General features: G+C 41.1%; 1 protein-coding gene across 2 annotated transcripts; it reads left to right on the forward strand.

Annotated features, from left to right (window-relative positions):
• On the forward strand, positions 1-26,761 carry pitpnb (phosphatidylinositol transfer protein, beta). Of its 2 annotated transcripts, XM_039779293.1 has the most exons (12): positions 1-79; positions 5,925-5,955; positions 7,207-7,352; positions 11,728-11,819; positions 12,058-12,065; positions 13,175-13,249; positions 14,546-14,629; positions 18,689-18,766; positions 18,878-18,982; positions 21,320-21,442; positions 23,840-23,926; positions 26,356-26,761. In XM_039779293.1, the coding sequence occupies exons 1-11, from the start codon at positions 60-62 to the stop codon at positions 23,885-23,887; spliced, it is 810 nt and encodes a 269-aa protein (XP_039635227.1). In that variant the 5' UTR covers positions 1-59; the 3' UTR covers positions 23,888-23,926; positions 26,356-26,761. The 2 variants fall into 2 exon arrangements, with proteins under 2 accessions (XP_039635227.1, XP_039635226.1); XM_039779292.1 differs by lacking the exon at positions 23,840-23,926.
• Positions 26,762-27,882: the final 1,121 nt, after the last annotated feature.

The raw sequence follows: 27,882 nt of genomic DNA on the forward strand, positions 1-27,882 counted from the left end.
TGTTGATAATTCTATCTGGTGTCCACTCCCAGTGCGCAGGCGCAGCCCGGGTGACGAAGATGGTGCTCATCAAGGAATAGTGAGTCTGAAGTGTTTTTTTTAAAAACGTTTTTTGGTGCATTTAGAGCCGCATTATCCTCCATCCGAAAGCGTATTACTGAGGAGTAAACATGTGTGTATCGTGTAGTGCGGGTCGATCGCTAGATTTTTCAGTCACGTAGCACGTAAAGAGCCAGCTTTGAGCAGGGTGGATCAAGACGTGGATAACGGGACACACCGGTCTTTTTTAGGCGTTGCTAGTGCAAGCTAACGTTAGCCATTGAGCTGTAGCAGCAGCAGCGGGATAATTAGCTTCTTAATGCAAATGAGTTACACCAAAAGGATGCGCTGGTTAACCACAAACAATATGCACATTACGTTAATTGACATGGCTTTGATGGTTGAATATATCACCACCGTTAACGTAGCTAGCCAGTTAGCAGCGTGTCTATGTAAAGTGCCGTTACGTTACGGCGCTGAAGTTAGCTTCCGATCGAAGTTAAGGTGAAAAGGAAACCTAACTTGCATTGCTGATTTTAGCAATTTATGTTATTAAAGCACGTTAGACATTTAAGACGAAGCATTTAAGCTGTCTGAAACCCACTTTGGGATTTATGAAAGCTTTATTCGATTAGTGAAAATGCAAAAATGGGAGATTTGTTTTTTTTCGCATGAAGACCACATAGGATCGGGTCCTTATTGAAACCCACTAGCTATTCATAGCTAGCTAGACTTGTTAAATCAGGACTACATTATCCCAGAGAGCTAAAGACTATTTAAAACACAATTTTAGGTTTGTTTGACACGTCTGTCCATAGTGGTTTTCGATCTGGTCCAATGTTATACATGTAATCTCCATGTGAAAAAAGCAGCGAAATCTCCTTTTTGCATTTTCACAAATATAATAAAGCTTTCACAAATGTGAAGAATAATAATTTTAGCTTGTCTGGGATAACGTAAAGGGATCAATAGCTCAGCAATGCAAGTTATGTGTACCTGAACATGAACTGCCGACCGAAAGCTGACTTCGGCGTCGTCGTAATGTTAAGCTCCCGTGTGTGACAGATTAGGCTTGGTCGGATTTACCATTGGTGCTAGCTGTTGCTAAATTAGCTGTAGCAGCCGGCTAGCTGCTACCATTATACTGCTACCATTATTCTGACAACGGGGTTCATTAGTAAAGCGCAATTCTAACATTAGCTTACTGCTAAGTTGGTTTATGAGACATGACCATAGCGTTAACAAGCAGTTCGGCATGAATCATGCTCCAGTATTTGCACAAATCACGTAGCTAGCAGTTGTACCCTCAAGCTACAAGCTAGCTTGAGGTTAGGGAAGGACTACTTTGCTTCTACTTTGTTGGCGCTAGCATTACAGAGTTAGCAATTTAACTGGGCGGCTAATACGAACATAAACTGAATCAATAACGCAATTAATCATCATCATATTTCCGCCCATAAATCTGCTGTATTTGAACTGTGAGGTGGTCGTTTTTATCCACTTTCTGTCTCCGCAAAGCTAACTAGCTTTTTGCTATGTGGCTAACCTATGTCCGCTCCAGATAACGGTACCTGTTGTAGCCGTGGGATGTTAAACTAGCCTTGGTTAACCCAGTGGCCTCCAAAGGGGGGTCCAGGGACCCCCAGAGGTCCTTAAGTGGGGTTCAGCGGGTCCCCAGCACAAAGGGGAATGACATAATGTCACCCAATGACATAATGTCACCCAATGACGAAATGTATGACCATTTGGTCATGGGTTTTTCATACACTTTCTGTAATAGAACATCTAAAAGCAAAAATCCTGTCAGACTGGGGGGCCCCTGGGACAAAGGGGGTCCTTAATGTAAACAAAAAAAATATGGGAACCAATGGGTACACCCACTCCCCAGTGTTGTGTACAGCAGTGGTGCTAACGTAAATCACAGCAGGAAAAATCTGGTCAACACTAAATGCTTTTTAAACAACATGGATGTGGCAAAGTTTGGGTCTATGTTTAATTTGAGGTATTATCTTTTGCATACCATTTATTCTGCTTTATAGGACTTGTATGTCTGTAAAAAAAAGTGTTTGTAGCTAGCTGCCATATGCATGTTGTGTTTCTACAGCTGAGATATCTGTCCATAGCCATGTAATAATTATAACTTTTATTAAAAGCTACAAACTGCTCTAACAAAGTACACGAGAGACAAATAAAACTATACAGTAAGAAGTAAAACCAGATGTATTGCATAAAATAATCAATGAAATTAATATGAAATTGACCAGCGGTCAGTTAAAAGCCAGTTTTAAAAGGTGCCTTTTTAGCTGAGGTGGTGTTGACTAATTTGCCCCAAATCTGCTATCTCTAGCGTCTCACTATAGAACAATATATTGACTATCTTTCTCACCATGTAATCAATAAGCAAACTGATTTTCCTATCAAATCATGCCTTTACATTTCCCAACTGTCAGTTTTGAAAATTGTGACTCGTTAACGGCAACACATTTATAGCGGACCTCATGTTTAAAAGGAGCTTAAAGATGAAATTGTAGATGGAAAACATGATTATACTTTTCCTAACCTAGAACAAGAACTGGGCTCGGGGGGGATGTGTAGGCCTATATGTTAAGGAGCTCATAGAGAGAAAAGTACATTAATTATTGGTGTCGCCAATTTATTTTCTGATGGCACCTATATAGAAATAAATAATTGAAGGCGTCTGGGAGAGAGCTCTGTCATACCTCAGTGGTTGCCTGTGTGGTTATGTAATTAGTGATGCCTCAGTAGGATGGATATTGGACATATCTACAAACCAAATCTGTCCTGGAGTTTCCCCATTCATGGGAAAACTACTATAAACCTGTGCATTAAATCCCAATTACTTTTTATGTACTGCAACTTCATGGTCTTTTTAGGCAGTGTTTATCAGTTTTGTTTTTTTGCAAATTTCTGCAATCCCAACCTTAAAAATCTCAAAAAACACATTTTTAAAAAAGGTACCTATTGTGACATAATTTGTTTTACATGCTGTAAATACAACATGGACATGGCGACCTTACATACTGTAAAATGTACTATTTACATAATGTAAAGAGCGAGTTGTTATCGTGCCGTGCTGTACATTCAGGTGCATTAGGTCTGCACTGTGAAGCCACAGTGCCTGTGCTGCGCGTTGTCTGTCCTGTTGCAATGCCACATAGAGGACTTACACTGGGTCTTACGTAAGGGGAGCTGGACTACAAGACCTCTTGAACTGTGACAGGTCAGCCTTTTGTTGAATAGTTTTGCCCTTTATAATCCTGCAAAGCTATTTCCAGTGCACACCCTCTCTCTCTGCTGCAGTCGCTCTGTATGACCGAGTGAGCATTGGCGGGTTGGGTGTGTAATGAATGTATGACACTGAACACCTGTGGTGAGTGGAAGTGCCTGCATTTTTTTATGTCACTGTCTACATTGCTACAGCCCAATCACTTTTTCTTTTTTTTCTTTTTTTAACAGTGAGTAATCAATAACTGATTAATCATTTACACCTGTAAGCTGAGGAGAAGTGGAGCCTTTAGTGTAGGGCTGGGCGATAGGGAGAAAATCAGATATCCCGATATTCTTTACCAAATACCTCGATATCGATATTGCGGCGATATTCTAGGGTTGACAACTAGTGCTTTAATAAAATATCTTCACACTTAGATTTTAGATAAATATTCATCAGTAACGTGGACATAATGTCTAAGTGGGGAAAAGGCAAATAATAGAACAGCTTTAACAGTCTGGTAAGTACAGAGAAGTACATCACTTTACTGTAATGCAGCCTTTAAAACCAGGAAAAGACCACTTATGTCATATTACGATATCCAAACTATAAGACGATATCTAGTCTCATATCACGATATTGATATAATATCGATATATTGCCCAGCCCTACTTTAGTGTGTAATTTTCAGCAGTTAGGGGTGGGGGCAGATCCCAGGCCTTCACATTTCTTTTGTCTGACTTGATCTCATGTAGGAGCAACACACAAATTACTTTGATGAAATATATATTTCCCTTTTTGAAGCCACTAAAATGAAACGGATGCTGCAATAGGTTTTTAGAAAACAGTAGTGAATATACCATAGGCGGAAGATAGAGGCAAATGCCGCTGATTAATTTCCCATCTTGTGTTGAAATCTAATCCAAGGTATTCAGGGGAATTAACAGGTGTGTAGACTTTGTGTCGAGTGGAAGCTCTCGGCTCTTCCTGGCGCTGGATTAAAAGCCCTCTGCTGTAACATGGTCACAGTGCTTGATCCATCTACTTCACAGCCTCGTGCAGCGGATGCGGTTGTACGTTTTTGCCAGAGCCAACATGTTAATTTCTCTCTGTTACAAAAGCCACGCGCCAGTATGAGCCCAGACCACAAACACTGACTGCGCTCGGCCTTTTTGTTTATCCAGTTGTGCTTCATCGTTCCTCCATTAACACGACCGTCTGAGACCAAATCTGGATGCGTTTTTAAAAAAAGGAAAGATTTATCATGACTGTGTGACATGAAGTACTATCGGTCTCTTTGTGTAGCACACACAATGTGTCCATGTTAGTGGTTCAAGTCTTTTTTTCTTGAGGAAAAATAAAAGATGGTAAATGTTTCAGCTGGGAGTTTAGGATGTTATCGATCGAAGTATCGATTATCTACAGATTATATATATTTTTCTTAATCGTTTTTTTGTCTATAAAATGTCTGAAAACGAGCTCAGATTTATCTTTATTTTGTCTGACAGGCAGTCCAAAACCGAAGGATATTCAGTTACAAAGACGTGGCCTCAAACGTACACAATCCTGACGATAAAGAAGCTGGAAGCAATGAATGTCCAACGGTTATCCAAACAGTTGCGCATGTGTTTTCTGTCAATCAATTGTTTCAGCACTGTTAAAGTTCTGTTGTAAGCATTATTGGGCCACATCCATTGAACAGTTTTTAACATATATTTTTTTTTTATAATATATTCTCCATGTCTCTCTTAATTCACGATGGCCACACGATTCCTGGTTATGCTGCTGTTTGAGCTGCTGCTCTAGCCTTGTCCGTTTTGTAACTGTGAAAGTGAATTCACGAGATCATTATTGATTGATTCAAGCAAGTTGTGTTAAGGAAATAGTACTTGGTTTCCTTTCATTTTGTATAATTAAATAACCGGACAGTGTAAAGTACATTGCGACCAACCCTTAACTTAATAAAAGCGCGACGCTCCAGTCCGTCATATTGACATATTGAGAGGAAACGGAGAGACAGATTTTGTATTGGAAGTTTTTCAATGCCCGATGGTTGTCTCGCCATGAACACAAAGTCACTCTTTCCGTCTTACTTATGAACCCGTGGTCCTCAATGATGAGGAATTATTGTCGCTTTATACATGGGGTGCAGCTACAACGAATGCGGTCTCTAAATGACGTCCTTTTGGGGACTAAAGCAGCGTTTTAACATCCAGACTTGGAGACAGATGTTCCTCTTTTTAGCACAAAGCCACTTCATTTTTTTTTTTTCTTCCCAAAGATGGTCAGAGGAAAGTTTATCCACAGCTTCATGCTTAGGTCACTCAGTGCCAATCGTGCATCCAGAGATTGGGATCATGTTTAACTGCTTAGGCATTTGTGGTCATTTTAATATGAAAAAAAGAGAGAATAGTTGGTGCAAAGTCACGGGAATATTTAAGTTTTTTATTAAACTAAAAGGTGTAAAAAAAAAAAAAAAAAAAAAGGGGACCACTATCTTCTGCTCAGGCTCAACCATGGACCGTTTCGAATCCTTAACATTTATACATCTTCTCCAGTATTTTACCCCCCTATTTACACACAAATGTGCTAAACTTGTTTGTTTCTCTCTCCATTTCCTGCCCCACCTCTCCCTTGTTTCCTCCCTCTCTCTCAGCCGTGTAGTGTTGCCAGTCTCTGTGGAAGAGGTGAGTAATCATTACCGACATGCCCTCTTTTGATATCCAAAGTGATGCATCCCAGTGTTCCTTGTACTGTATCCTGCATATTGCCAGTTACAAGCACGTTGGAATAGTCCTAGTGTTGTATTTCATTTCCCCCCCCCGTACACAGAATGCTCCTCCACTCGGGCTTTTTCGTCCGGGTCACATACCAAGACAAAAAAAGCCTTTGTTAGAGAGCACTGGTATTGATTTGACAGGCTGGTGGTGGTGTTTGCAGAGAGAGAGAGAGAGTGTGAGCTCAGCCTTTTAAAAACTACAATCTCTCTTGTCATCTTTCTCTTAATAGGAATCACTTTTTTTGTGTGTGTGTGTGCCATCCGTGCTCTTGTCTGCCCTCAGTGAGTTCAGTGAGCCCAGACCCCAGTGTGATAACCAGTGACATCATACAGTGGCCCTATTTCACAGCCCTTTCTGAAAGGGGGAGAAACACAATGTGGCCGACTGTTAGAGCATTTAGTTTAGTAGAATAAGCACCACCATGTAACCATAATTATATCCAGGGTGCGATTTTTCCACATAATTCAACCTCTGCTGAATTACAAAATGTATCTCAAAGTGATCAATACTTCACCAGTAGACCATTCTGTTACTGTATATACCTAGTCTCGCATTGCCAGACCCTCCTCCACAGTGCTGTGGGAGGAGGGTGCGGTCAGTCCACACTGTCCCCATACGGACCAAAGTACGGTGGTGGACTGGTAGCTGGAGAGGCGCCAGTTCACCTCCTGGGCACTGCCGAGGTGCTCTTGAGCAAGGCACGAACCACCCCCCCACCCCCCCACCCCCCTGGTTGGGGCGCCTGTCCATCGACAGCTACAGCCCCCCCTCACTCTGACATCTCTCCATTAGTGCATGTATAGGTACTGGGCATGTGTGTATAATTCAGGCCGGTGTGTAATAACAACAAAAGAAGGAAAACATTGTAATTTCCCTTGCAGGAATAATAATGTTTATTATTATTATTATTATTATTATTATTATTATTATTATTATTATTATTATTATTATTCTTGAGTTAACTTAAATTGAGTCTAGGAATTCCCTGTGCAGCATCTAGTGGCTGTTGGGGTTACTGCACCCTTGAAGCACCTGCCTTGCCTTCAGGGATCTTTTCAGTCTTTGCCTATTCTAGCAAATAATCACAGGATGTGTCCCTGTGCTTTTTAAGGCTATTTATTCCGACCATGTCTTCTTTCCTCCTCCCATTTCTCGCAGTATCAAGTAGGGCAGCTGTTCTCTGTGGCCGAGGCCAGTAAGAATGAGACCGGAGGAGGAGAAGGCATCGAGGTGCTGAAGAATGAGCCTTACGAGAAGGACGGGGAGAAGGGACAATACACACACAAAATATACCATCTAAAGAGGCAAGTCTTTGGAACGAAATCTAAAGCTCTCTGAGAGCGCTCGCACTTCTGTTTGACCGTTTTTTACAGAAAACCATTCAATACCACTGAGTTCATAGGGTGGACAAAATAATGTAACAACCTTTCGAAGGAGTACTTTGACTCACACGCATATTTAGACAGCTAAGCTGGGTACTGTTTGGCATAATGCGCAAGCTCTAAAGAAACCTACGTGCAGCAGTGAGCGATTAAAAGCTCACTGATGGCGATGGAGAGACAGGTGAACATCTGCCGCCTTGGGATTTACCACAGAATATAAACGGGTACCTAGAAACATTTATTATTTATAAAAACCCGCTTCACGAAGCCGGCATTTATGGCATAGTTATCACCTTTCGGCCAATGCCCCCTTTCCGGACACGTAGCCGAGTAGGTAAAGCACATAAAACCGGGAGCCCTGGCAACTGGAACAAGATCTGAAATTTTGCCTCCATCTGGACGTGTTTGTTTGGATCGCAGGCTGCCAGTTGCCAGCTGTGAAGTCGGACGGCAGAACTGTTTTGGCTGCTGTCTGAGGGGAGACATTAGGTGTTGATGACTACTCTGCATGCCAAAATAAGCAGCCATTTTACTAAACCAGCTCTACCTTTTATAGTACATTCCTGCATGATGCTCTCCATATTATATAATATCCCCACACACGCACACAGCCAAACAAAACAAGAGTAGTGTGATGGAATCAGATACCTTTTGATACATAGATACATCAGGGGTGTTCAAGAGGTCCAGTAAGTCCAAAGAATTCGATACCTACAAATGTAAACTATATACTAATAATACTAAAGGAATCAGTTTAGTCCACATTTTTAAACTCAGAGGCAAAAATGCACTGCCTGTTATGAACAAACATATGATGAAATAAAAAGTGCCATAAATCCATCGCATCTAAATTTGCTTTTGTAAATATTCCGTTCAGTCCATAAAAATAAAACCCGGTAACACTTGAAGGTATCGACATAATCGTGACATGACGCTGTCGTGAACGTGTCATAAACGTTATAAACAAGTCCTAAACGTTTATGACTTCTGTCATTAAGTGTCATTTGGTTTTTGTCTTGACATGTTGACAATGTTTGGGTTGTCTTGCTAGTTAACATTAGTAAGTCTTTGTAATGACAACTTGACATTAACCAGGATGACATTATGTCAACTTGTCATGACCAAGACATCCCAAACAAAATTTAATGTCAACTTGTCATGACCAAGACATCATCTGGTAATGTCCCTTTGATTAATGTCAAGTTGTCATAATCGAGACAACCCCAAACAATGTCAACTTGTCATGATAAAAACCGACACTTAATGACAGAAGTCCTAAACGTTTATGACTTGTTTATGACACGTTCATGACCGCGTCATGTCATAGTTATGTCAATACCTTCAAGTACAGGGTTACCTAAAACCTCCTCAACAGGAAAACTAAATAAAGTGCTCTTTTTATGCTGATCTGAGCTTAATAATCACTTAAAGACAGAAGTACACGCTTCCTATCTTAAAAAAAGGCAAAAATACAGTGCCTATATTGCACACGCATATGATGAATGGAAAAACAAACGCACGTATGCCCGCTGTTGCGCTGTGAGAGAGTGAGACAGGACTCCTACAGATCGCTCTTACTGGGATTTGGGCACATTGCTTTTCAGTGTCGAAGTTTTCTCCCGAGTGTCTGGGTCTAGTTTCGTATTGGCGTTTTTTAAAATAATTCCACTTTTGACACTGGCAACAGACTCCGATCTCACGAGGCACACGGGCCTCGTAGAACTCCTAGCAGGAAGTCCTTTTCTGCCCACTGATCTCGGAAGACTCTGTCTTCACTGTCAACCTTTCTATATTTTGATAACACCGTGTTCTTTTATCGTATTGGGGTACCTCGGTCAGCTCGCCTCTCTCCTGCGTGTTTTTGCAACCTAGCAACGGCAACAAACAGTCGCAGGCTGTCACCAAGGGGGTAAGCCTCTCTCAACAAACCCCGTAGCTCCTATGGCGCCATTTTGATGCTAACAAGTCATCGCCTTCCGCTAGCATCCCATTGACTCCCATTCATTTTGACGTCACTTTGACAGCGAATAACTTTACATCTGAAGCGTTTAAAGACTCTATTTGTCCGTTGTTTACTTCTAAAGAAACGCAACAATGTATAAAAGGCTCCATTACCTTGTATCTCACGTTATGGCTCCGTAGCAGACGGTTTTATAAAAATAGGCTAACGATTGTGTCACATAGTAGAGGAATTACCGTATAGTACAGGAGAAGCTCGCAGGCAGTTTGGACTTCCATTAGCTGTTTAGGTTTAATTACTAATGTTAACTAGCATGTTAGTGATCAGTAATTAGCCTGTGCCTATGTTAGTGATCAGTAATTAGCCTGTGCCTATGTTATCTCCTTACATATACCTACGCTCTCCGTCTCTGTAAGATTGGGAATGATTGAGATTTCTCTCGGCACAGCTACCAGAAGACTTCACACTTTCAGACAGGTTGCTGATGATAAATGTACAATGTCACTGTGTTGGCATCTTGTTATGCATTTATTTCTGTTACTGTCTAATAAATCAATAAATCAATCAATGCTCACGTCACATTAACGTTGTCTCTCTCAGTTGGAGGCTGCTCAGTAACGCTCAGCGCTCACCGGAAAAGTGCTTCTAATATCCTTCACTGGTCTCCGTCCAGAGCCACGGCTCTGTTGGTCCAGTTTATATATACTGTCTATGGCTGTCACAGGACCCTTACAGCTACCGAGCTGGCCTCGTTCCGCCTGTTTTAAAAATTCCGTTGACAAGATAAATACCCATATAATTTATATATATTTCCCGGTTGTGTCAAAAGGCTTTGTGGTCCAGGTGGAAGCCTCCTGCGGTCCGGTTTTGGACCGGAGTCGGCCAGTCGGTGACCCCTGGCATACATCATTAGAGGAAGAAAGGGCACTTTGTGCAAAATTCGATTCCCTCAAATAACTTGAGGCCTTTCTCCTTAATCAAAGCTTTACTATCCCATCTATCCCATTTAAATCATTTCTCCAGAGCAGTACAAGAAGTGAAGCTGTTCTGAAATCGTCCTACCTCTTGCCAGGTGTTTCCTCTTATTTTGTCCACCCTCTGTATGTTGTGTGACTGGTTCTTTGGTACTGCTGGAAATAGGTGTTGGGGGGGGTTTTTTGGGACAAAAGCTTTAAGTCCAACGGCCGAGTGCCACCAACAACAAAAAGGACAAATCATTAGGAGTAGAAACATAGAATTTATCAAATGTTTGGATTAAGGGCCTTTGTCCACGTAAGCAGGGTTTTTTTCCCCTGCTGCAAACACAAATTTTGCTGTTTTTACCTTTTTAAAACAAGGTCTCAAACCAGTTATTTGGATTATCAAAATAGTTGAAGATTAATTTAATAGTTGACTACACTTGATGGCTCCACAGAGATTTTTAAAGACTTTGAAAAATCTTAAATGTCAAAACAGAAATCTGAGAGAATCGTGGATTTATTCCAGAAAACTCGACACGTATCCAGGACAAAAACATGTTGTGTTGCTATGGAAAATACACTAAAAAGGTGAAAAATAAAGCTTTTTTTTAAGTTAGGACTTTTTTTCTTTTTTTTTTTAGGACGTTAGTACTAAAGAAGGTACAAATTAAAGTTATAAAGCTGCAACTAATGATTGTTTTCTGTATCGATTAATCTACTGAATTATTAACTGTTTGGTCCACAAAAAGTCTGAAAACGGCGAAAGAAATGTCTTCAGTTTCTCAAAGTGGTTTCTCAAGATCATGGCTTTGTTCAAATGTCGTCTTCTGTCTAAAAAAAAAAAAAAAAAAAATATCTCAGTTTAATATGATACAAAACAGAAAAGCAGAGGCTGAAAATGACATTTTCTGATAATTTTTTCTGAATATAATTTTTTTTTTTTTAGGCTAAACGATTAATCGATGTTTAAAATAATTGGCTGTTATCTTTCTGTCGATCGGAGGATAGGAGCGCTTTGGAGACGCAGGGACCAGAATAAAAAAAAAAGAGGCAAATGTGCTGCGCTCAGTGCAGAATAGATGTTTAGTGCTCGTCATGCTGTCGTTTGTAGCACCGTGTAAATACGCTGCGCTCCCATTGCAAAGAAGAAAAAAAAAAAAAAATATATATATATATATACATACACATATACACATATACACACACTTTGCCCTCGCGGGGGAAAAAAAACACTTTGGTCGACACGGCCCCTTAGCCCTGAAGATGCTAAATTGTCATTTTTAAGGAAGGTTTTTTTTTTTTTGCTCCAGATCTATGGCTGTTTAATTACTGAAGGGCGGTGGACTTGATTGTCTGACTTCTTTTTCTCCCTCTGCAGTAAAGTCCCAGGTTATGTGAAGATGATTGCACCAGAGGGAGCGTTAGTTTTTCACGAAAAGGCTTGGAACGCCTACCCGTACTGTCGCACCAGTAAGTTCACGCTGAAGAATGAAATCACTTCCAGACGATGATGATGATGATGACCATGAAAAGATCATAGTTAACAAGAAATCATGGCGTCCACTTAAATGGACGTTTTGATGTGTTTTTACTACATGTGTGTGTTTTTCAATATGTAGTTTTGAAAGCTTGTCAAACATGATAAATGCCATACTGATTTTTATTTTTTGTATTTTTTTTTTTGGCTTTCCCTCTCCTTCCTCTGCAGTTGTGACGGTGAGTTGCTTTTTCCAAGTTTCTTTCTTAAGGCCTGCTCCCAACCAGAGAGTAAAACGGCAAAAAATTAATCTGCATATCTTCAAAGTATTTAGTTCTTGCAGCGACTACACGGCAAGCCAACCGCAAACACATCAGCCAGCCGGGAACGTGCTAGCACTAGTCGGTCACAACAGCTCTCTTGAGATTCTTTCTGTTTTCTCTCTCCCTCCCCCCCCCTCCTCCACTCCCCCTAGCATTTCAGTTGTCATGATTGTACATTATTTCGTAATAAAGAGTTGCCGAAGACGGGAAGAAAGCTCTCCAGGGATTACTAACAAAACAAGCATAGACATAGACACACAATTTGTACCATTGATCCCTGTTGCTTGACTGTCCAAACCATTCCCGTTTGACTCCCACAGAGGAGGTTATGTGAAAGTGAAGGTTGCGACACAGCTTGTAAGCTCTGCCGGTTTCCTCCCATTTTGCGCCCTCCGGGCTCCCTGCTCCCTCAAATGTCAGCACTGTCAAACCGTGCATGTCAAAGTTCCAACGGATTTGAATTTGAAGCAGAGTTTTACAGATTTTCTTGGCCCCCTTTGTGAGCAAAAATCGCTGAAAACTAACCATTCATTTGAATGGAATTGCAGTGAGATTTCGCCATTTTTAAATGCTGGTGTAACTGGGCCTTTTTAGGTTGAGATTCATTTTCACAAGCACACATGCACACACACCCATGCACACACACACAGATACTGAGTGTGTGCAACAGCCTTTACACTGACACACCTGTCTTTAGATAAGTGTTTTCCCAGCCCAGTGTTGTTGTAGATTACCTGCACACTAACTGCCGCTGCGGTGGTTAAAAATAGTTCTGAGCTGAGCAGCATCACTAGCGTTGTTTTCAGACTCAACATCTGATTGGCTAATTGGATTGAGCCGCAGGGTTTAAGTACATCTCTCCGAATCCTCCCATTCACGGGGACCTCCGTGCCGTCGGTCTTGGCCCAAGATTAGCCGCCACTTCCTTCAGTTTAGCAGCGGTGCCGCTTTTTAAAAAAACTAAAGGCCAAATGTTGGTTATTCCCCCTTCATGACATCTGCCTGTTTTCTCTCCTGCTTTACAGAACGAGTACATGAAGGACGACTTTATGATAAAGATCGAGACGTGGCACAAACCTGACATGGGAACAATAGAAAATGTGAGTGAGCAGTAGAGCTGGGCAATATATCGATATCATATCGATATCGTGATATGAGACTAGATATCGTCTGGATATCGTAATATGACATAAGTGTCTTTTCCTGGTTTTAAAGGCTGCATTACAGTAAAGTGATGTACTTTTCTGAACTTACCAGACTGTTGTAGCTGTTCTATTATTCACTTTTACCCACTTAGTCATTATATCCACATTACTGGTGATTATTTATCAAAAATCTCATTGTGTAAATATTTTGTAAAAACAACAATAGTCAACACTACAATATCGTTGCGGTATCGATATCGAGGTATTTGGTCAAAAATATCGTGATATTTGATTTTCTCCGTATCGCCCAGGCCTAGTGAGCAGACGACACGGTGTGGGGGCGTGTCTGTGTTGAAGCGGGGGTAGAGCTGGGCCATCAAATCCAATAATCAATCCAATATCGCCATGTTTTTTGACCAAAATGCATCAATGTCGATATTGCGGTGACGTTGTAGGGTAGACTATTGGTGCTTTAACAAAATATTTTCACAATGAAAGTTTCGATAAATAATCGCCAGTAATGTGGATACAATGAGAAAGTGGGTAAAGGCAAATAAGCGCTAGTAAGTCTGGTAAGTTCAGATAATGACACTTACGTTTTTAGTTTTTTTTTTTTTTTTGAAGAGATGTCTTTCTATTTATTTAGTTATTTTGATGTGGGATTTGTTTTGAAAATCAAATTATATTATTTATAGATAGATAGATAGATAGATAGATAGATAGATAATTTTTATCATTTTTGTTATTTAAGATGAAATACCATTGCAGTCTCACTTTTGATACGCGGACACCTCTGTTGTTTTGCACAGTTTATATGAATAAGGGAATATTTTTCCGTCATTTGTCCGCAGCTCGTTCTGTAAAAAAAAAATCCAGAGAAAATTGGATTGTGAACTTAAAATCCTGTATGTGAGTTGAGTGTATCGTCCCATCCCTATTTCCTATAATTCAACACAAGAGAATCTTTCATTAGACTCTCTCTGTCTGCTTAACAGCCCTTTCAAATTCAAATTCATAATGCGAGCTATCTGTTCTAAAGTCTCCGAGCCCAAGCAGAGGGATTGATTATTCTCACAAATCACAGAAGACGCACCACCGGCTGTAAAGTGTGTGTGTGTGGTTTTTAATTTGAATCTCATTTGATTTACACCCGGCACAGATTTGAATAAGTCCTCGTGGAAGAAACCGCGTGTCCCATGATGCCTGTGTGCAGAGCCGAGGTTGACCTCCCTGTGTTTCTCTTTGTGTCAGGTCCATGACCTGGACGAGCAGACATGGAGGACTGTGGAGGTGTCTCCCATAGATATTGCAAACAAAGAAGAAGTGGCCCAAGGGGTGAGTATTTTTTATTATTTATATATACTGGTAGTCTTTAAGAGCCACTGAACAAAGATGTGAAAATATGTTTTTAGTGAGCAGACGGCACACAGACTGAAAAGATGGTGGTAACTGATGTCCAGCAGGATGTCTCCACTCTGAGGAAGAGTGCGGTCACACAGGTTGACTCGAGGCCCTATTTTAACTATCTCAGCGAATGGTGTTTAGGTGTACAAATCCACTTTTGCTAGTTTCACGGTGGAAAAAAAGGGTTAGTGCACCTGGCCATGGTTCAACAGGGTTGTACTTAGTGTCTTAATTAATTCGTAGGTTAACGTGTTGGTGTGATTAACCATGATTAGGGAAAAAAAAAAAAAAAACAAGAGTCTGAGTCCAACCTAAAAACATCTTAAAGGGGAAAAGCCTTTCAAAAACACACCTGTCATTGTGCTGTTCCAGAACAGTAATCAATATCTAAGTAACCTAGTTGTTGAGACGCATAACATACAAGCTTCTGTGATCCCCTACATTTTCACATCCTCCCTTGTTATTGTCTTCAGCGATAGCCCTAATTTAATAATAAAACGACTCAATATGATGATATAGTAACAGCACAACGTCATCAGCATTGGACCATTACTGTGGCATTTATTCACAGTTTTTTTTTATTTTTAAGTGGCTCACCACAGCAAAACACTGATTTAGGCTTTTTATACTATTTAAAACAAACATTTCTTCTTAACATCGGCCTGGATGACACGGCTCAAGTGGCTGCCTAATGATGTTCGGCACACGAAGGCTTGTCCACCCAAGTTTAAAAGCCCAGACCAATTAAAAGTCCTTCCATTTCTCCTTCTTCAGACAGCGGTCTCCCTCAGCTGAAAGTCAGACCATTAAGACTTGAATCCATAGACACTGAATCAGTGAATGTCTCTTAATGTGTTGCAGACGCTTTCCAAAAAGTCTTCCTTCGGCTTTTCTAGCTTCTAGCTGTGTATCCGTTTCCCAGTAAAATGCCCTGGGTCATGATGCACCGTCTCTGCAGCATTATCTATTCATTTATCTGCAATATGACTTATTATCTGTGTCTATTCAGCTTAAAAATGCACCTTTTCCCAATGTAGAGTTGTAAAGTATTGTGGAAAGAGCATGATAACAGAGTTCGACCTAGGGTTGGGTATCGTTTGGATTTTAACAATTCTGATTCCAATCTGTAGGGCTGTGTATTGGTAAGAATTTGGCGATACGATACCTATCACGATACATGGGTCACGATGCAATATATTTCGATACTGTGCGTAAGGTGATATATTGGGATTTCTTTTTTAAAGTATAATTTTAGAAAAAACTATATTTAAAAAAATAAAAAAAATAAAAATAAAAAAATACATGATGTTCATAAAAGTCAAAGAAGTTTACTTTAGGTAAACAATTCAGTACACGAAAATCAAACTGCCAGTTTGGGATTGTGGTTCCCAGGTTCTTAGTGAGCTAATGTTGATATGCTAAAGTAGGCCAAAGTTCAGCCATAGCTACGTTGTTAGCTGCTAGCAAAAAGCCCTGCTAGGCCCTGCTAGGCCCTGTTAGGCATTGCTAGGTACTGCTAGGCCCTGTTAGGCCCTGCTAGGCCCTGTTAGGCATTGCTAGGTACTGCTAGGCCCTGTTAGGCACTGCTAGGCCCTGTTAGGCACTGCTAGGCCCTGTTAGGCGAGGACACTAGTGGAGTTGAAACGGGTCACATGCTTATTTTCACAAATAAGAGGAAAGTTTTATTTTGATTTAATGGTGGGTTTCAGTTTTACCCAGGCTTTATCAACGTAAAATAAAGCCAGACTAGAGCGCCGCTTACTGCGCCCCAAGGCTGCAACACAACAAGCGCCCGGCCGTTACGGAAACCAAAACTTTAGCATATTAAATTGGGAAGAGATGATCGGGTTTGAAACCAAATCCTCCAAACTATTCTACTGGAATCTTAATTTTTGAACCGATTCCAAGTAGGAATCGGTTCTCGATGCCCAGTCCTAGTTGGACGACATTTCTTTATCAGCCTAAAGGGAAAACAAAACAAAAAATAAAATTTTTTTTTTTTTTTTTTTTATTTTTTTTTTTTTTTTTTTTTTTTTTTACTTAGCATTATTTCACAACTATTTTGCAGCAGCTCCGTGCGGAGCTTGGCGCCGCCCATGACGATTGTGATTGGTTTAAAGAAATGTCAATAAACCAGAGCAGAGCGTGTTTTTCTCCCATCCCAGAATGCTATGTGGACTAGCCAGACCCCCCTCCTCTGTGGATGGTCTGGCGAAGCGAGACTAAATAGCATGAGACCCCTGATGAATGAAACTGTTCAGCCATCCTTTAAAACCCTGTAATCAGTATATTATGGGCGCCGGTCTGACAGTAATGCCTAAACCGTCAAGTCGCCTGTGGTTTAAAATCTTAAAGGAGGCATTAAGCCATTTTCATCCAGGTGGGTCACAGGGTTTCTTACACTAGCTCCTGTGCAGTAATGACTTAAGTGGATCAGTGTTGAGGCCCGGGCCTAATCTGAATGTCCATCTGCTCCAGGTATTCCACACTCGTTCCCAACAGCAGACCTCATAGATTACAACCGCGCAGTGAGCCTTGAGCTCGGGACGGTGGGAGTTGGGGGGGGGGGGGGGGGGGTGTTCAGTAAAAAAACAGAACAATCTTGCGGCTGTTGGTTCTTTAGTGTCCAATCCCTTCCCTTTTTTAAGAGTGAAGTGAAGCCCAACTAAACAGTTGGGTTGAAAAAGAGCGTGTAGAGGCTAAGCCCAAGGTTTAAGCCCCTGGGGTGCTGTTCCACGTAATTGAGTAATTGATGCACTTTTTACCTTTTTTGATCAATGAAAGTCCAAAGTCATATTTGCAGTTAAAACCTTTTTGGTTCCATTTATTTCCATGAGATCTTAGTTGTCACTGCTTGTATGTGTATGCCTGTGTGGTGTTGGTGTGCTTGTGGTCAAAAACTGTATGTGCTTCCGGGTTGCGCCCGAGAAACCAAAGATGGGTTCCTATTGATACCGAGGGCACTAACTTGCTCTCAGAGTGTATGAGTCATGAAAACAGTCTTGTTTTCAGCTTAGATGTTTGGCCAGAGTTCCCCTTTTATCAGCTGCTCCCATGCACTCAGAGTATAAGACGTGGACATATGAACAGGATTTTGTGACCAGCCAATCATGGTCCATTATGCAACTAACCGTGTGATTTGGAAGCTTGAAACCTCCGGATGGCTGGATGGATGGATGGATGGATGGATGGATGGATGGTTTTTTTGGTTAACACTGTCTATTAGTTTTGTTTTACAAGTACAAACATTGAACTGTATCTTCGCCCCCACCCTGTAGATTCTACACAAAATCACAATACAATAATGTGAAGGTTACAAAAGAAGAATACATGACATATCACACCAAAAATATATATGTATACGTACATACTTTTAAGTGAACTAGAAGACATTTTGTAGTAGCAGAAGGAGAGGAGTAGATTGAATGTGAAGAACCTTCTTTTCAACAAAAAGCTCAAACGATTATTCCAAACAGAGGATTATCCTTAAGTATGTCTTAAAGCATGTCTATACCCAACCCCAAAAATAGGGTTGGGTACCGTTTGGATTTTTACGATTCCGATGCCGAACCGGTACTTTTAAAACGATTCTGATTCCTAAACCGATTCTTGAAAAAACTGAAAAATGACATCAAAGAGAAGCTGTTTTTATTTTATTTTTTTATTGAAAATGTTTAAAGTGCTTAAATGTATAATAAGAAAGAGAAAGTGTGATATTTTTACATCCTTTTCGGAGCGACGAAGTGGAACCGAAATGAGGAGCCGAAATTTGCGTTCTAATCCGGTCCGATTCCTACCGGTTGCGTAGGAACCGGCTCCATAGCGGAACCGGGTTTCGGTACCCAACCCTACCCAAAAAAAACATACAGAGTTCGGTACCCATCCCTACAGAGCAGACTCGTTGAAAGCAGCAGCTGGACAGCTGACTCAGGTGCACCCTGTTTCTTACAGCATCTTAACGTTTTGGTGTCCTTTCTTTCTTTTTTTCAGGACTATAAGCCAGAAGAAGATCCCGCTCTTTTCCACTCCGCCAAGACGGGCAGAGGACCTCTCGGCCCCGAATGGAAGGTACCTGACGTAGTTAACAGAAAGCCGAACACCGTGTTTCTGTCTGACCTCGGTCCCATCTGATCCGCGATGAATGAACTGGGCTTCTGTCTTTGTTCTCCTCCTCCACAGAATGAGCTGAAGACAGACTGTCCTTACATGTGTGCATACAAACTGGTCACTGTCAAGTTCAGATGGTGGGGTCTGCAGACCAAAGTGGAGAACTTCATCCACAGGGTAAAGGCATCATATCTTTATTTTACTGGGTGTTTGGCATTAGTATTTATACTTCAGGTGCAGTGTTGTAATGTAACCAAGTACAAATACTTCGTTACTGGAGGACAAATTCGGCGCAAAATGAACCTAGGGGTTAATAACACGTGTACCGAGTCGACAGTTCTCTGGGATATGTTTTCATGCTAATCGAATGTGACCACTTTTAGCGCAAACTGCTAATTAGCTTATAACGCTAGTCGTCGGGGCACGGCTAAAGTAAAAAGAAATCTGTATTTCTATATCACTAACAAGGCTCAAAATATCACCACACTTCACCGGTAGCATAATGAGGGTCTCTACATGTAAACCGAAGCATTGAGAACTTTGTAAGTGTACAGACAGTTTATTAAAAAGATAGTTTAGAAAGACCGTACCGTTCACGTGTACAGGCAGGCGCCATCTTGGGAAAACAGTCGTGACCAGTCGAACCACGAACGCCGTGCAACGTGAGCTGAACTGTCTTGAAATCTAAAATCTCCCATGGTCCGTGGTTTTTCCATTGGGTTGATAGGAATTACGTTTGTGAAATGTAATTACATGGAAATGCATGAATTTTATCTGTTTATTAAAATATATGGGTGACTAACTACAAGGGTTAGGGTTCAATTGCCCTATTAACTTAACTTGCATTGGAGCTTGTTTCGCCGCTGCCGACTGCCACGATCTCGCTTAATACTGGACCAGTGTCAAAGATTGTTGTTCCCGTCAGTCACTGAGACACAAAAACATGGGAAAATAGGGTTGAAAACAATGGTAGTTACCCTTTAAAGGGGCGCTATGCAGTTTTGTTCATATAACCATTCAAATGACTTTGAAGCTGTTCAGTTAAGGTAAATTAAGCTTAAAAAAAACTGCATAGTTCACCTTTAACATGTACACAGTCTTTGATTAGATTTTTACAGTGACAGTGAAGTGTTGTTTCTAGTTTGGACAGCAGAGGGAGACATGGCTTTTTCAGTGTTTCTTAAAGGTCCCATGACATGTTGCTCTTTGGATGCTTTTATATAGGCCTTAGTGGTCCCCTAATACTGTATCTGAAGTCTCTTTTATATAGGCCTTAGTGGTCCCCTAATACTGTATCTGAAGTCTTTTATATAGGCCTTAGTGGTCCCCTAATACTGTATCTGAAGTCTTTTATATAGGCCTTAGTGGTCCCCTAATACTGTATCTGAAGTCTCTTTTATATAGGCCTTAGTGGTCCCCTAATACTGTATCTGAAGTCTTTTATATAGGCCTTAGTGGTCCCCTAATACTGTATCTGAAGTCTTTTATATAGGCCTTAGTGGTCCCCTAATACTGTATCTGAAGTCTCTTTTATATACACCTTAGTGGTCCCCTAATACTGTATCTGAAGTCTCTTTTATATACACCTTAGTGGTCCCCTAATACTGTATCTGAAGTCTCTTTTATATAGGCCTTAGTGGTCCCCTAATACTGTGTCTGAATTCTCTTTTATATAGACCTTAGTGGTCCCCTAATACTGTATCTGAAGTCTCTTTTATATAGACCTTAGTGGTCCCCTAATACTCTATCTGAAGTCTCTTTTATATAGGCCTTAGTGGTCCCCTAATACTGTATCTGAAGTCTCTTTTTATATAGACCTTAGTGGTCCCCTAATACTGTATCTGAAGTCTCTTTTATATAGGCCTTAGTGGTCCCCTAATACTGTATCTGAAGTCTGTTTTATATAGACCTTAGTGGTCCCCTAATACTGTATCTGAAGTCTCTTTTATATAGACCTTAGTGGTCCCCTAATACTGTATCTGAAGTCTCTTTTTATATAGACCTTAGTGGTCCCCTAATACTGTATCTGAAGTCTCTTTTATATAGGCCTTAGTGGTCCCCTAATACTGTATCTGAAGTCTCTTATAGCCTTAGTGTCCCCTAATATGTATGAAGTTTTTTATATAGACCTTAGTGGTCCCCTAATACTGTATCTGAAGTCTCTTTTTATATAGACCTTAGTGGTCCCCTAATACTGTATCTGAAGTCTCTTTTATATAGGTCTTAGTGGTCCCCTAATACTGTATCTGAAGTCTCTTTCCCCAAATTCAGCCTTAGTGCAGAATTACAGCCACTAGAGCCAGTCCCACAATGACCTTTCCTTAGGATGTGCCATTTCTGTGTCATATTAATGTTAAAAAACAACAACATAAAGTGAAATGTTCATGCCATGGGACCTTTTTAAAATTGGGAGGAGATAATTAGTCTGGCCCATTATTGGTCTCTAACCCACCGGTTGGTCGTGCGGGAATATCGGTTGTTTTTCTTCATTTGAACTTCTTCATCCTTCCACAGCAAGAAAAGCGTATATTCACCAACTTCCACCGCCAGCTGTTCTGCTGGATTGACAGATGGGTGGGTTTGACCATGGAGGACATCAGGCGGATGGAAGAGGAGACCCAGAAAGAGCTCGAGGAGGTAATTAACTCGCCAACTCTCTGCACTATATACTGCACCGTGCGCCTTCTTCCTGGTGCCGTGATTTGGAGTTGAAGACTGCAGGAAAAGTATCTCAACTTTTACTGGAACACAGGATTCAGTAGACTTGTTTTTACGTTTAGTATCTTAACAGATATTCTGAAAGTTAAGGAGCTCGCTAGGGCTAGAGCCAAATGTTCAAATATACGCTCGATGGCCAGGTATTCGATTTTAAATTTTGGGATTTGGATATTCGTCGTCGTTTTTTTGTCGGGATTAAACGGCCTGCTGCTGCAGAGTTTCCGCGGGGTCTTAAAAATTCTAAAAGGGTCTAAAATTTCAACATTGTAGGCCTTTTTAAAAAGTCTTAAATTTGCTGAAGTATTGTGTTCTAGGTCTTAAATAAGTTTAAACAGGTCGGAAAGCAACACTAGGTAACTTTTCCCGCTTCGGTCCCCCTACAGGTTGGAAGCAGAATTGTCCGTTACATTATATTGTCCAGTTTATTCAAACTACAGATCCGCTACCCAATCTGGCAAACTTGCATAATGTAATGGACAATTCAGCTTCCAACCTGTAGGGGGACCGAAGTGTGAAAAGTTACCTAGTGTTGCTTTATGGTGTAGACGCATATAGCCGACGGGCGACCGTTGACAGGAAACCCCGTTGATATGATCGGTCGCGTCCCCGAGGTCCAAAAAACTGCCGCGGGACAGACTAAAAAGACGAGAGGAGACGAGACGTAATACATCTCTATAACAGCAGGCGCGCCAATCTGTAATGTTCCCCATGAAATGAAAACCGGCAGCTGATTGGACGAACGCGTCACATGGGTTTGTTTTCTCCGGAAATTCAAAGCCAGACTGTCATGGCGGCTCGTTCAGAATACGATCTCATATTGAACTAAAATAGTTCACCGAAACATGTTTCTGAAAACATTTTAAGAGAGAAATAGGCCGTGCAGCTGCTGAATCTGTCTTCATTTCAGCTCAACAAAGGTCAGTTTAAAAGATTTTCATCAGATTTTGAGAGACTCTAGTCACCTCATCCCGCTCGCCATTTCCGGGTGAGTCCCGACTGCCCTGCCGCCGACCGAACATGTCAGGTCGGCCAAAATGAACGCCGAATGACGACGGCACGGGACACACCGAACAGACTCGAGTCACCGACCTCGCCAGACTGTCCCACGGCCGATAATCGGCCTGGTGTGTCAGCGCCCTTAGTTTCCCTACGTCAATGCAACGCTACCTCTAATGCTCATTGAAATGTTCCCGCAGCGCTTTAGAATGATTATTATAATTATTTTTATTATGTAGTGTTGTAGTTTTTTCTGTTGCTCGTCCAGATACAATCCACTGTACTACGACTACAAATGAGACCAACATGCAACTTACTTTGCAGCCAATCAAGACACCAGTGCTATAATGCCAATGAGGAAATCGGAGAAATCTTTGTTTTTAATGCCGTGATATATACTCTAGGTCTTGAATTTCATTCACAATGGTCTTAAGAAGTCTTAAATTTGACTCTACGCTGGCTAATTTCTGCAGCGCTGCGTCGTCCATCTCAGCCAACAACGGAGAAATGTGGAGTTACAAGCGAGCAGTGTGATGTGTGTAGAGGTCTGTGTGCTTCTACTTTAGCAGCCTGCTGTCGTTTATCAGGCCGTTTGATAAAGGTAAAGATAGCACGGCTGTGCATAACGCCAATACAGCGAGGCCTCGGCTGGCTGAGCATTCATTCGCACACGCTGCGTCGGTCGTCCCTCGGCAGAAACGCAGGTCTTTCCATAAAAAAAGAAAAAAAACAAGTTGAGTCCGATTTCAACTTTTTTGGAGAAAAGCAAACCGACATCACCCCGCGGTGAATAACCATGTAACCGGCTATCGGACTCGTAAGTCTAGGTATCGCGGCGTGCGAGCCCCATAACGTTACGGTAAACCGGAAAATTGCTACCGCTGTAAAAAAACAACCACTTTTAAACACTATGACCTGCCCAGGAATGTAAATAAATAACTGTATGTTATGTTATGTAAATAACTGTGTCCTGCAACAACAAAGCAGACACTTCATCTCTAGCTTCGTCTATTTTCACACACTTTTTTTTTTTTTTTCGTGAAATTAAGCTACCTTCAAGTGCGGTCAGAAATGTTGGTTTCCCCCCGAAGCTGCCGCCACCAGAGCTCCAAATATTCGCTGTTGAAAAGCACCAAAGCTCAAAAATGGTATTGGGTTCAGCCCTAGAGCTCCCACATGAAATACAGTTGTGAATGACGATTGATCTAATGAACGATCGTTGTTCTGTTTGGTCCAGACTGCTGGAGACGACACGGCACACTGAATCTGCTTGATTTAACCCTTTTTTACTCCTGACTTTTCACTCCATTCTACTTTTAGATGCGTCAGAAGGGGGATGTGCGAGGCACCTCTGCGACAGACGAGTAGAGGCCCGTCGCTGTAGCTCAAACACTAGAGGCAGGCTGAGTAAGTCTCATTACAGGAGGGGTGGTGCCGCCGCATGGATCATTCTCCACCCTCCTCTTAACACTGCTGCCCGCCCCTCTCTAACCTCTCTAACCTCTCTGCTCCTCCTCTCCAGTTATTTTTTTCAGATCTTTTGTGCTTGTGCTGGCGTTTTTTCCACCCTGCGTCTTCTTCCCATTCTAATCCTCTTTTGTTTCCATCTCATTCCAGTCGGTTTCCTTCTGCATGCTATTCATCAACTCACATTTGTCATTTTCACTTGGATTGTAACTAGGGCTGCACAATATATTGGCTTTTTTTTGTTTTGTTTTTTTTAATCGTCATCGCGATATCAACTGGCACGATAAACACAGTGACCGTGTTTACATGCACATAATATTCCGGTTTTTGCCCTCATTCCGAAAAAGACGATATTGCGAATAAGCTGTTTACATGGCTAATGAAAAGTGTAGTTCAGTGTTCAATTTGTTCAATAAATTGAAATGATTTCCTTTCGTTTGTTTTAAATTCAACAAGCTATTTTTTTTTTTTTTTTTTTTTTTTTTTTTTTTTTTTTTAGCAGAATACTGAAAGTGGCCGAACTGAGTACACTTTAACATCTCTTTGATTTATCCAAAGTAATATCGTTATTGCGGTATTTAGCAACCTTATCGCTTATTTTCCTCATATTGTGCAGCCCTAATTTTAACATTTTTCTTACAGCTTGATCGCTCATCTTGAACCCTTCACTTTGTGCTTTGATTTTCTTTCCCTCCTGATGTTTTGTGATCGTGGGGATAAAGCTAACCTTGCTGAGATGCACTTTGTACGTTCCACTACTTGCACATTTTTACTCATTGCACTTTGCAAACTCAATGTTTGCTACTGCTTGTTGTTTATAGTGTGTTTTCTGTTGTTGCCGTATGTACACATGGTACCCGCGGGGACTTAAAAGTATTAGTCTTAAATTTAATATTCTAAAAATAAGGCCTTAAAGCTGTAGTGAGTAGTTTCTGTCTCCCCCATGAGGAATTCTAAGTAATGACAACACTGTCGGCGCATCCACATGATACAAGCCTTCTGTGATCGCAAGATCGAGAAAAAAGAAATCCAGAGAGAGTTGTGTGGAGCTGATATAGTCTTAATTAGAGCCGATATTAGGCATTTTCCAAACTATCGTTATCGGCATTAATAATGGCCGATATATGAATATTTAAAAAATAAAATAAAAACTGACGAAACCCCCTTCATCCATGTTCTGAGTGTTGGCGTTGCGTAGTCTGTCCACCAGAGGGCGCTCTACAACCTCCCTGTTGGCTACACTCTGATTTATTTATTTTTTGGTTATTATGTTTTTGTTCAAAGGGCTTTGAGTTTCATATCTTAAGTTTGTATTTTTATACATTTTATTTATCAGAACTTTAATATATTTTGATGTTCCTCTGTTGTGACAATAAAACAAACAAGTTAATTTTTAAACTGCATTATCATATTATTTTAGTGAGGACTCATAAATAACTACAAATAACTAATATTAGGGAAATCTGTTTATGTTTTGCGTTTCTGGATTTTTTATTTTTATTTTTTTTAAATATATATATCGGCCGATACATCGGAATATCAGATTTTTATATCGCCACATATTTGTATCGATATCGGCCTTAAAACTCCTTTATCGGTCGGGCTCTAGTCTTCATTAGCTTTGTAGCAACTCATCTGGCTTGAATGTAACGGACGTTCATTAATATCAAAAAGTTACGCACTAAAGCTTTAGAAGTCTTACGTTTCGGTCAAAAAGTCTTAAATTTCGTTTACAAAGGTCTTAAATTGTTTCTTGTTTGGCATTTATATATTTAAATGTACTGTATCTAAACCTACTAACTTAAGTTTAGAGAACTAAACTTAAGTTTTATTTATTTTGTATTTTTAGTTTAATAGCATTAGAACTCTTCATGCGACACTTGTATTATTTGATTTGATTAGACTACAAACATACCTCACTAAGCTATTGTGAAATATTATTTGTGGAAAATTATGATGAATTGTTTTATTACATCCAGCTAACGTTACCTGGTAAATATTGCTTTTCACACGGATTTTCCATTACATGGCTGTGAATTTGGCATTAAATCTCACCCTGGGGGGGGGGGGGTATTAAAAAGGTCTTAAACTGATCTTGAAGAATCCTGGGGCTACCCTGGTACGGCACCTTTCTCCCATGTTGTTTGTTGTTTTTCGGCTGCACCAGATATGCCCTCAGGGGACAATAAAGATGTATGATTTCATTGCAATGTTTTCCCCTTTTTGATTTTTGGGAATTGGCTGATTTCTCTGCACGCACATGGCTTATCGCTTAACAGATGTGAGCCTCTCTTATCGTCTTCTATCCCGAAACTGAACCCAGAACCTCTCTCTCTCTCTCTCTCTCTCCCCCCCTCCCTCCCTCCCAGCTGCGTAATACAGGTCCGATTCGAGGCACCAGTGCTGCTCATGAGCAATGAGGCAAATCAACCAAAACCCTGTCATGATGATGTCATCAGAGACACGTCCACCACGTTGAGGAAGTGGCCCTGACGTTCGTCGCCTCTCCTCTTCCTGTCTCACATGATTCATTGGGGGGGGTTTGACAAAGATTGGTTTAACAGTACTGTACAGATTCTCTACCCCGATCACAAGCCTCCTGTTCACCACAGAAAAAAAACAACAAAACCATGGTTTTTGCATACATATAAAAAAAGGAAAAAAAAAAAAAAAAACTTTGCACAGAACGTAAAAATTGCCTGATATGTAATTGTTAGTTGATTATTACAATGGGCTTTGTTTTTATTCAGGTGTGTAAACCGTGACTCAGAAAGTCAAGCCTTTTAAATTAGAGAGTTGTTTTTAGATATACAGGTTCCCAAAAACCCCCATTGGTATAAGATGGCTTTAGCAGGTATTGGACCATTTCTCTCCCCACCTTCCCCTTGTATTATAACTGTCCGTCTCTACTTTTAATCCTCGTCTCTCACCCTCAGTATTGTCTGTATTCTTGTCCCGGTAAAAAAAAAAGAAAATTGTCTTGGTATCTGCCCCCCCTCCCACCCCCGCGTGTCTGACTGTCCCCCTCTGTCTGCCGGGCGGTTGGGAATGTTTTTCTTTTCTTTTATAGTTTTTAATTTTGAGGCTAATGCCCGTTTCTGGTTCAAAAGCGAAATTGTAATGCTCATGCATGATAGATAATTCTCTGCTATTGTTTGCCCCTCCGCAACATGCACACATTTCGACATGCACATCAGCAGCTCCTCCTCCTCTTCCTCTTCCTCCGTCACAAGTGCATGTGGACAACGGCAACTCCTCGCTAAAACTCATTGCATGTGTTCAGTCGCTGCAATGCAGCTGTGCTCAAGTGGATCGTTTGTGTTTAATTAGGGAGAGAGAGAGTGAAGTCTGTACAATTTGCACTCGTGTGTTCAGCGTGCGCTCGTTTGCGTTATCGACTGCCTTCGCTCTTTAAAGGACTGTCCCGCTCTTGGGATGGATAACGTTCCGCTTAATATCGAGGCTGTCCCGCGTGGCCTCGGCACACAGCCCGGCCCGTCGATGTCGCCTAACGCTGTCTGTCGCTGCATGTCCTCTTCTCCTGGGCTAGGGCTTTAACTGGAGGGGGCCCCGCACAAGCCACATCAGGCAGATCTGTGGTGTTTGTTGCAGTTGTGGATTGTCGAGCTTTCTGCGTGTATAGTTTTATATTTTCACCGTTTTTTCTTTTATTTAGAAAAAAAAAAGTGTTTTATCTACCTTTTACTCCCAAGAAAGTATGTCATGAGGTCAGTGTGAAGTTTCTAGCTGAGGAGGATGAACCGGCTTTAGCTAAACATTTGACCCCTTGACCCCTTACGGTTTAGATCAGTGTTGGGTGATGGAGTACGAGCCTTGATCTGAAAACATGGTTATCCTGCTCTCTTTCCTGCATCACCACTTCTTTTTCTTTTCAT

This window comes from Perca fluviatilis, chromosome 17 (genome assembly GCF_010015445.1).
Source record: "Perca fluviatilis chromosome 17, GENO_Pfluv_1.0, whole genome shotgun sequence".
Classification (NCBI taxonomy): domain Eukaryota; kingdom Metazoa; phylum Chordata; class Actinopteri; order Perciformes; family Percidae; genus Perca; species Perca fluviatilis.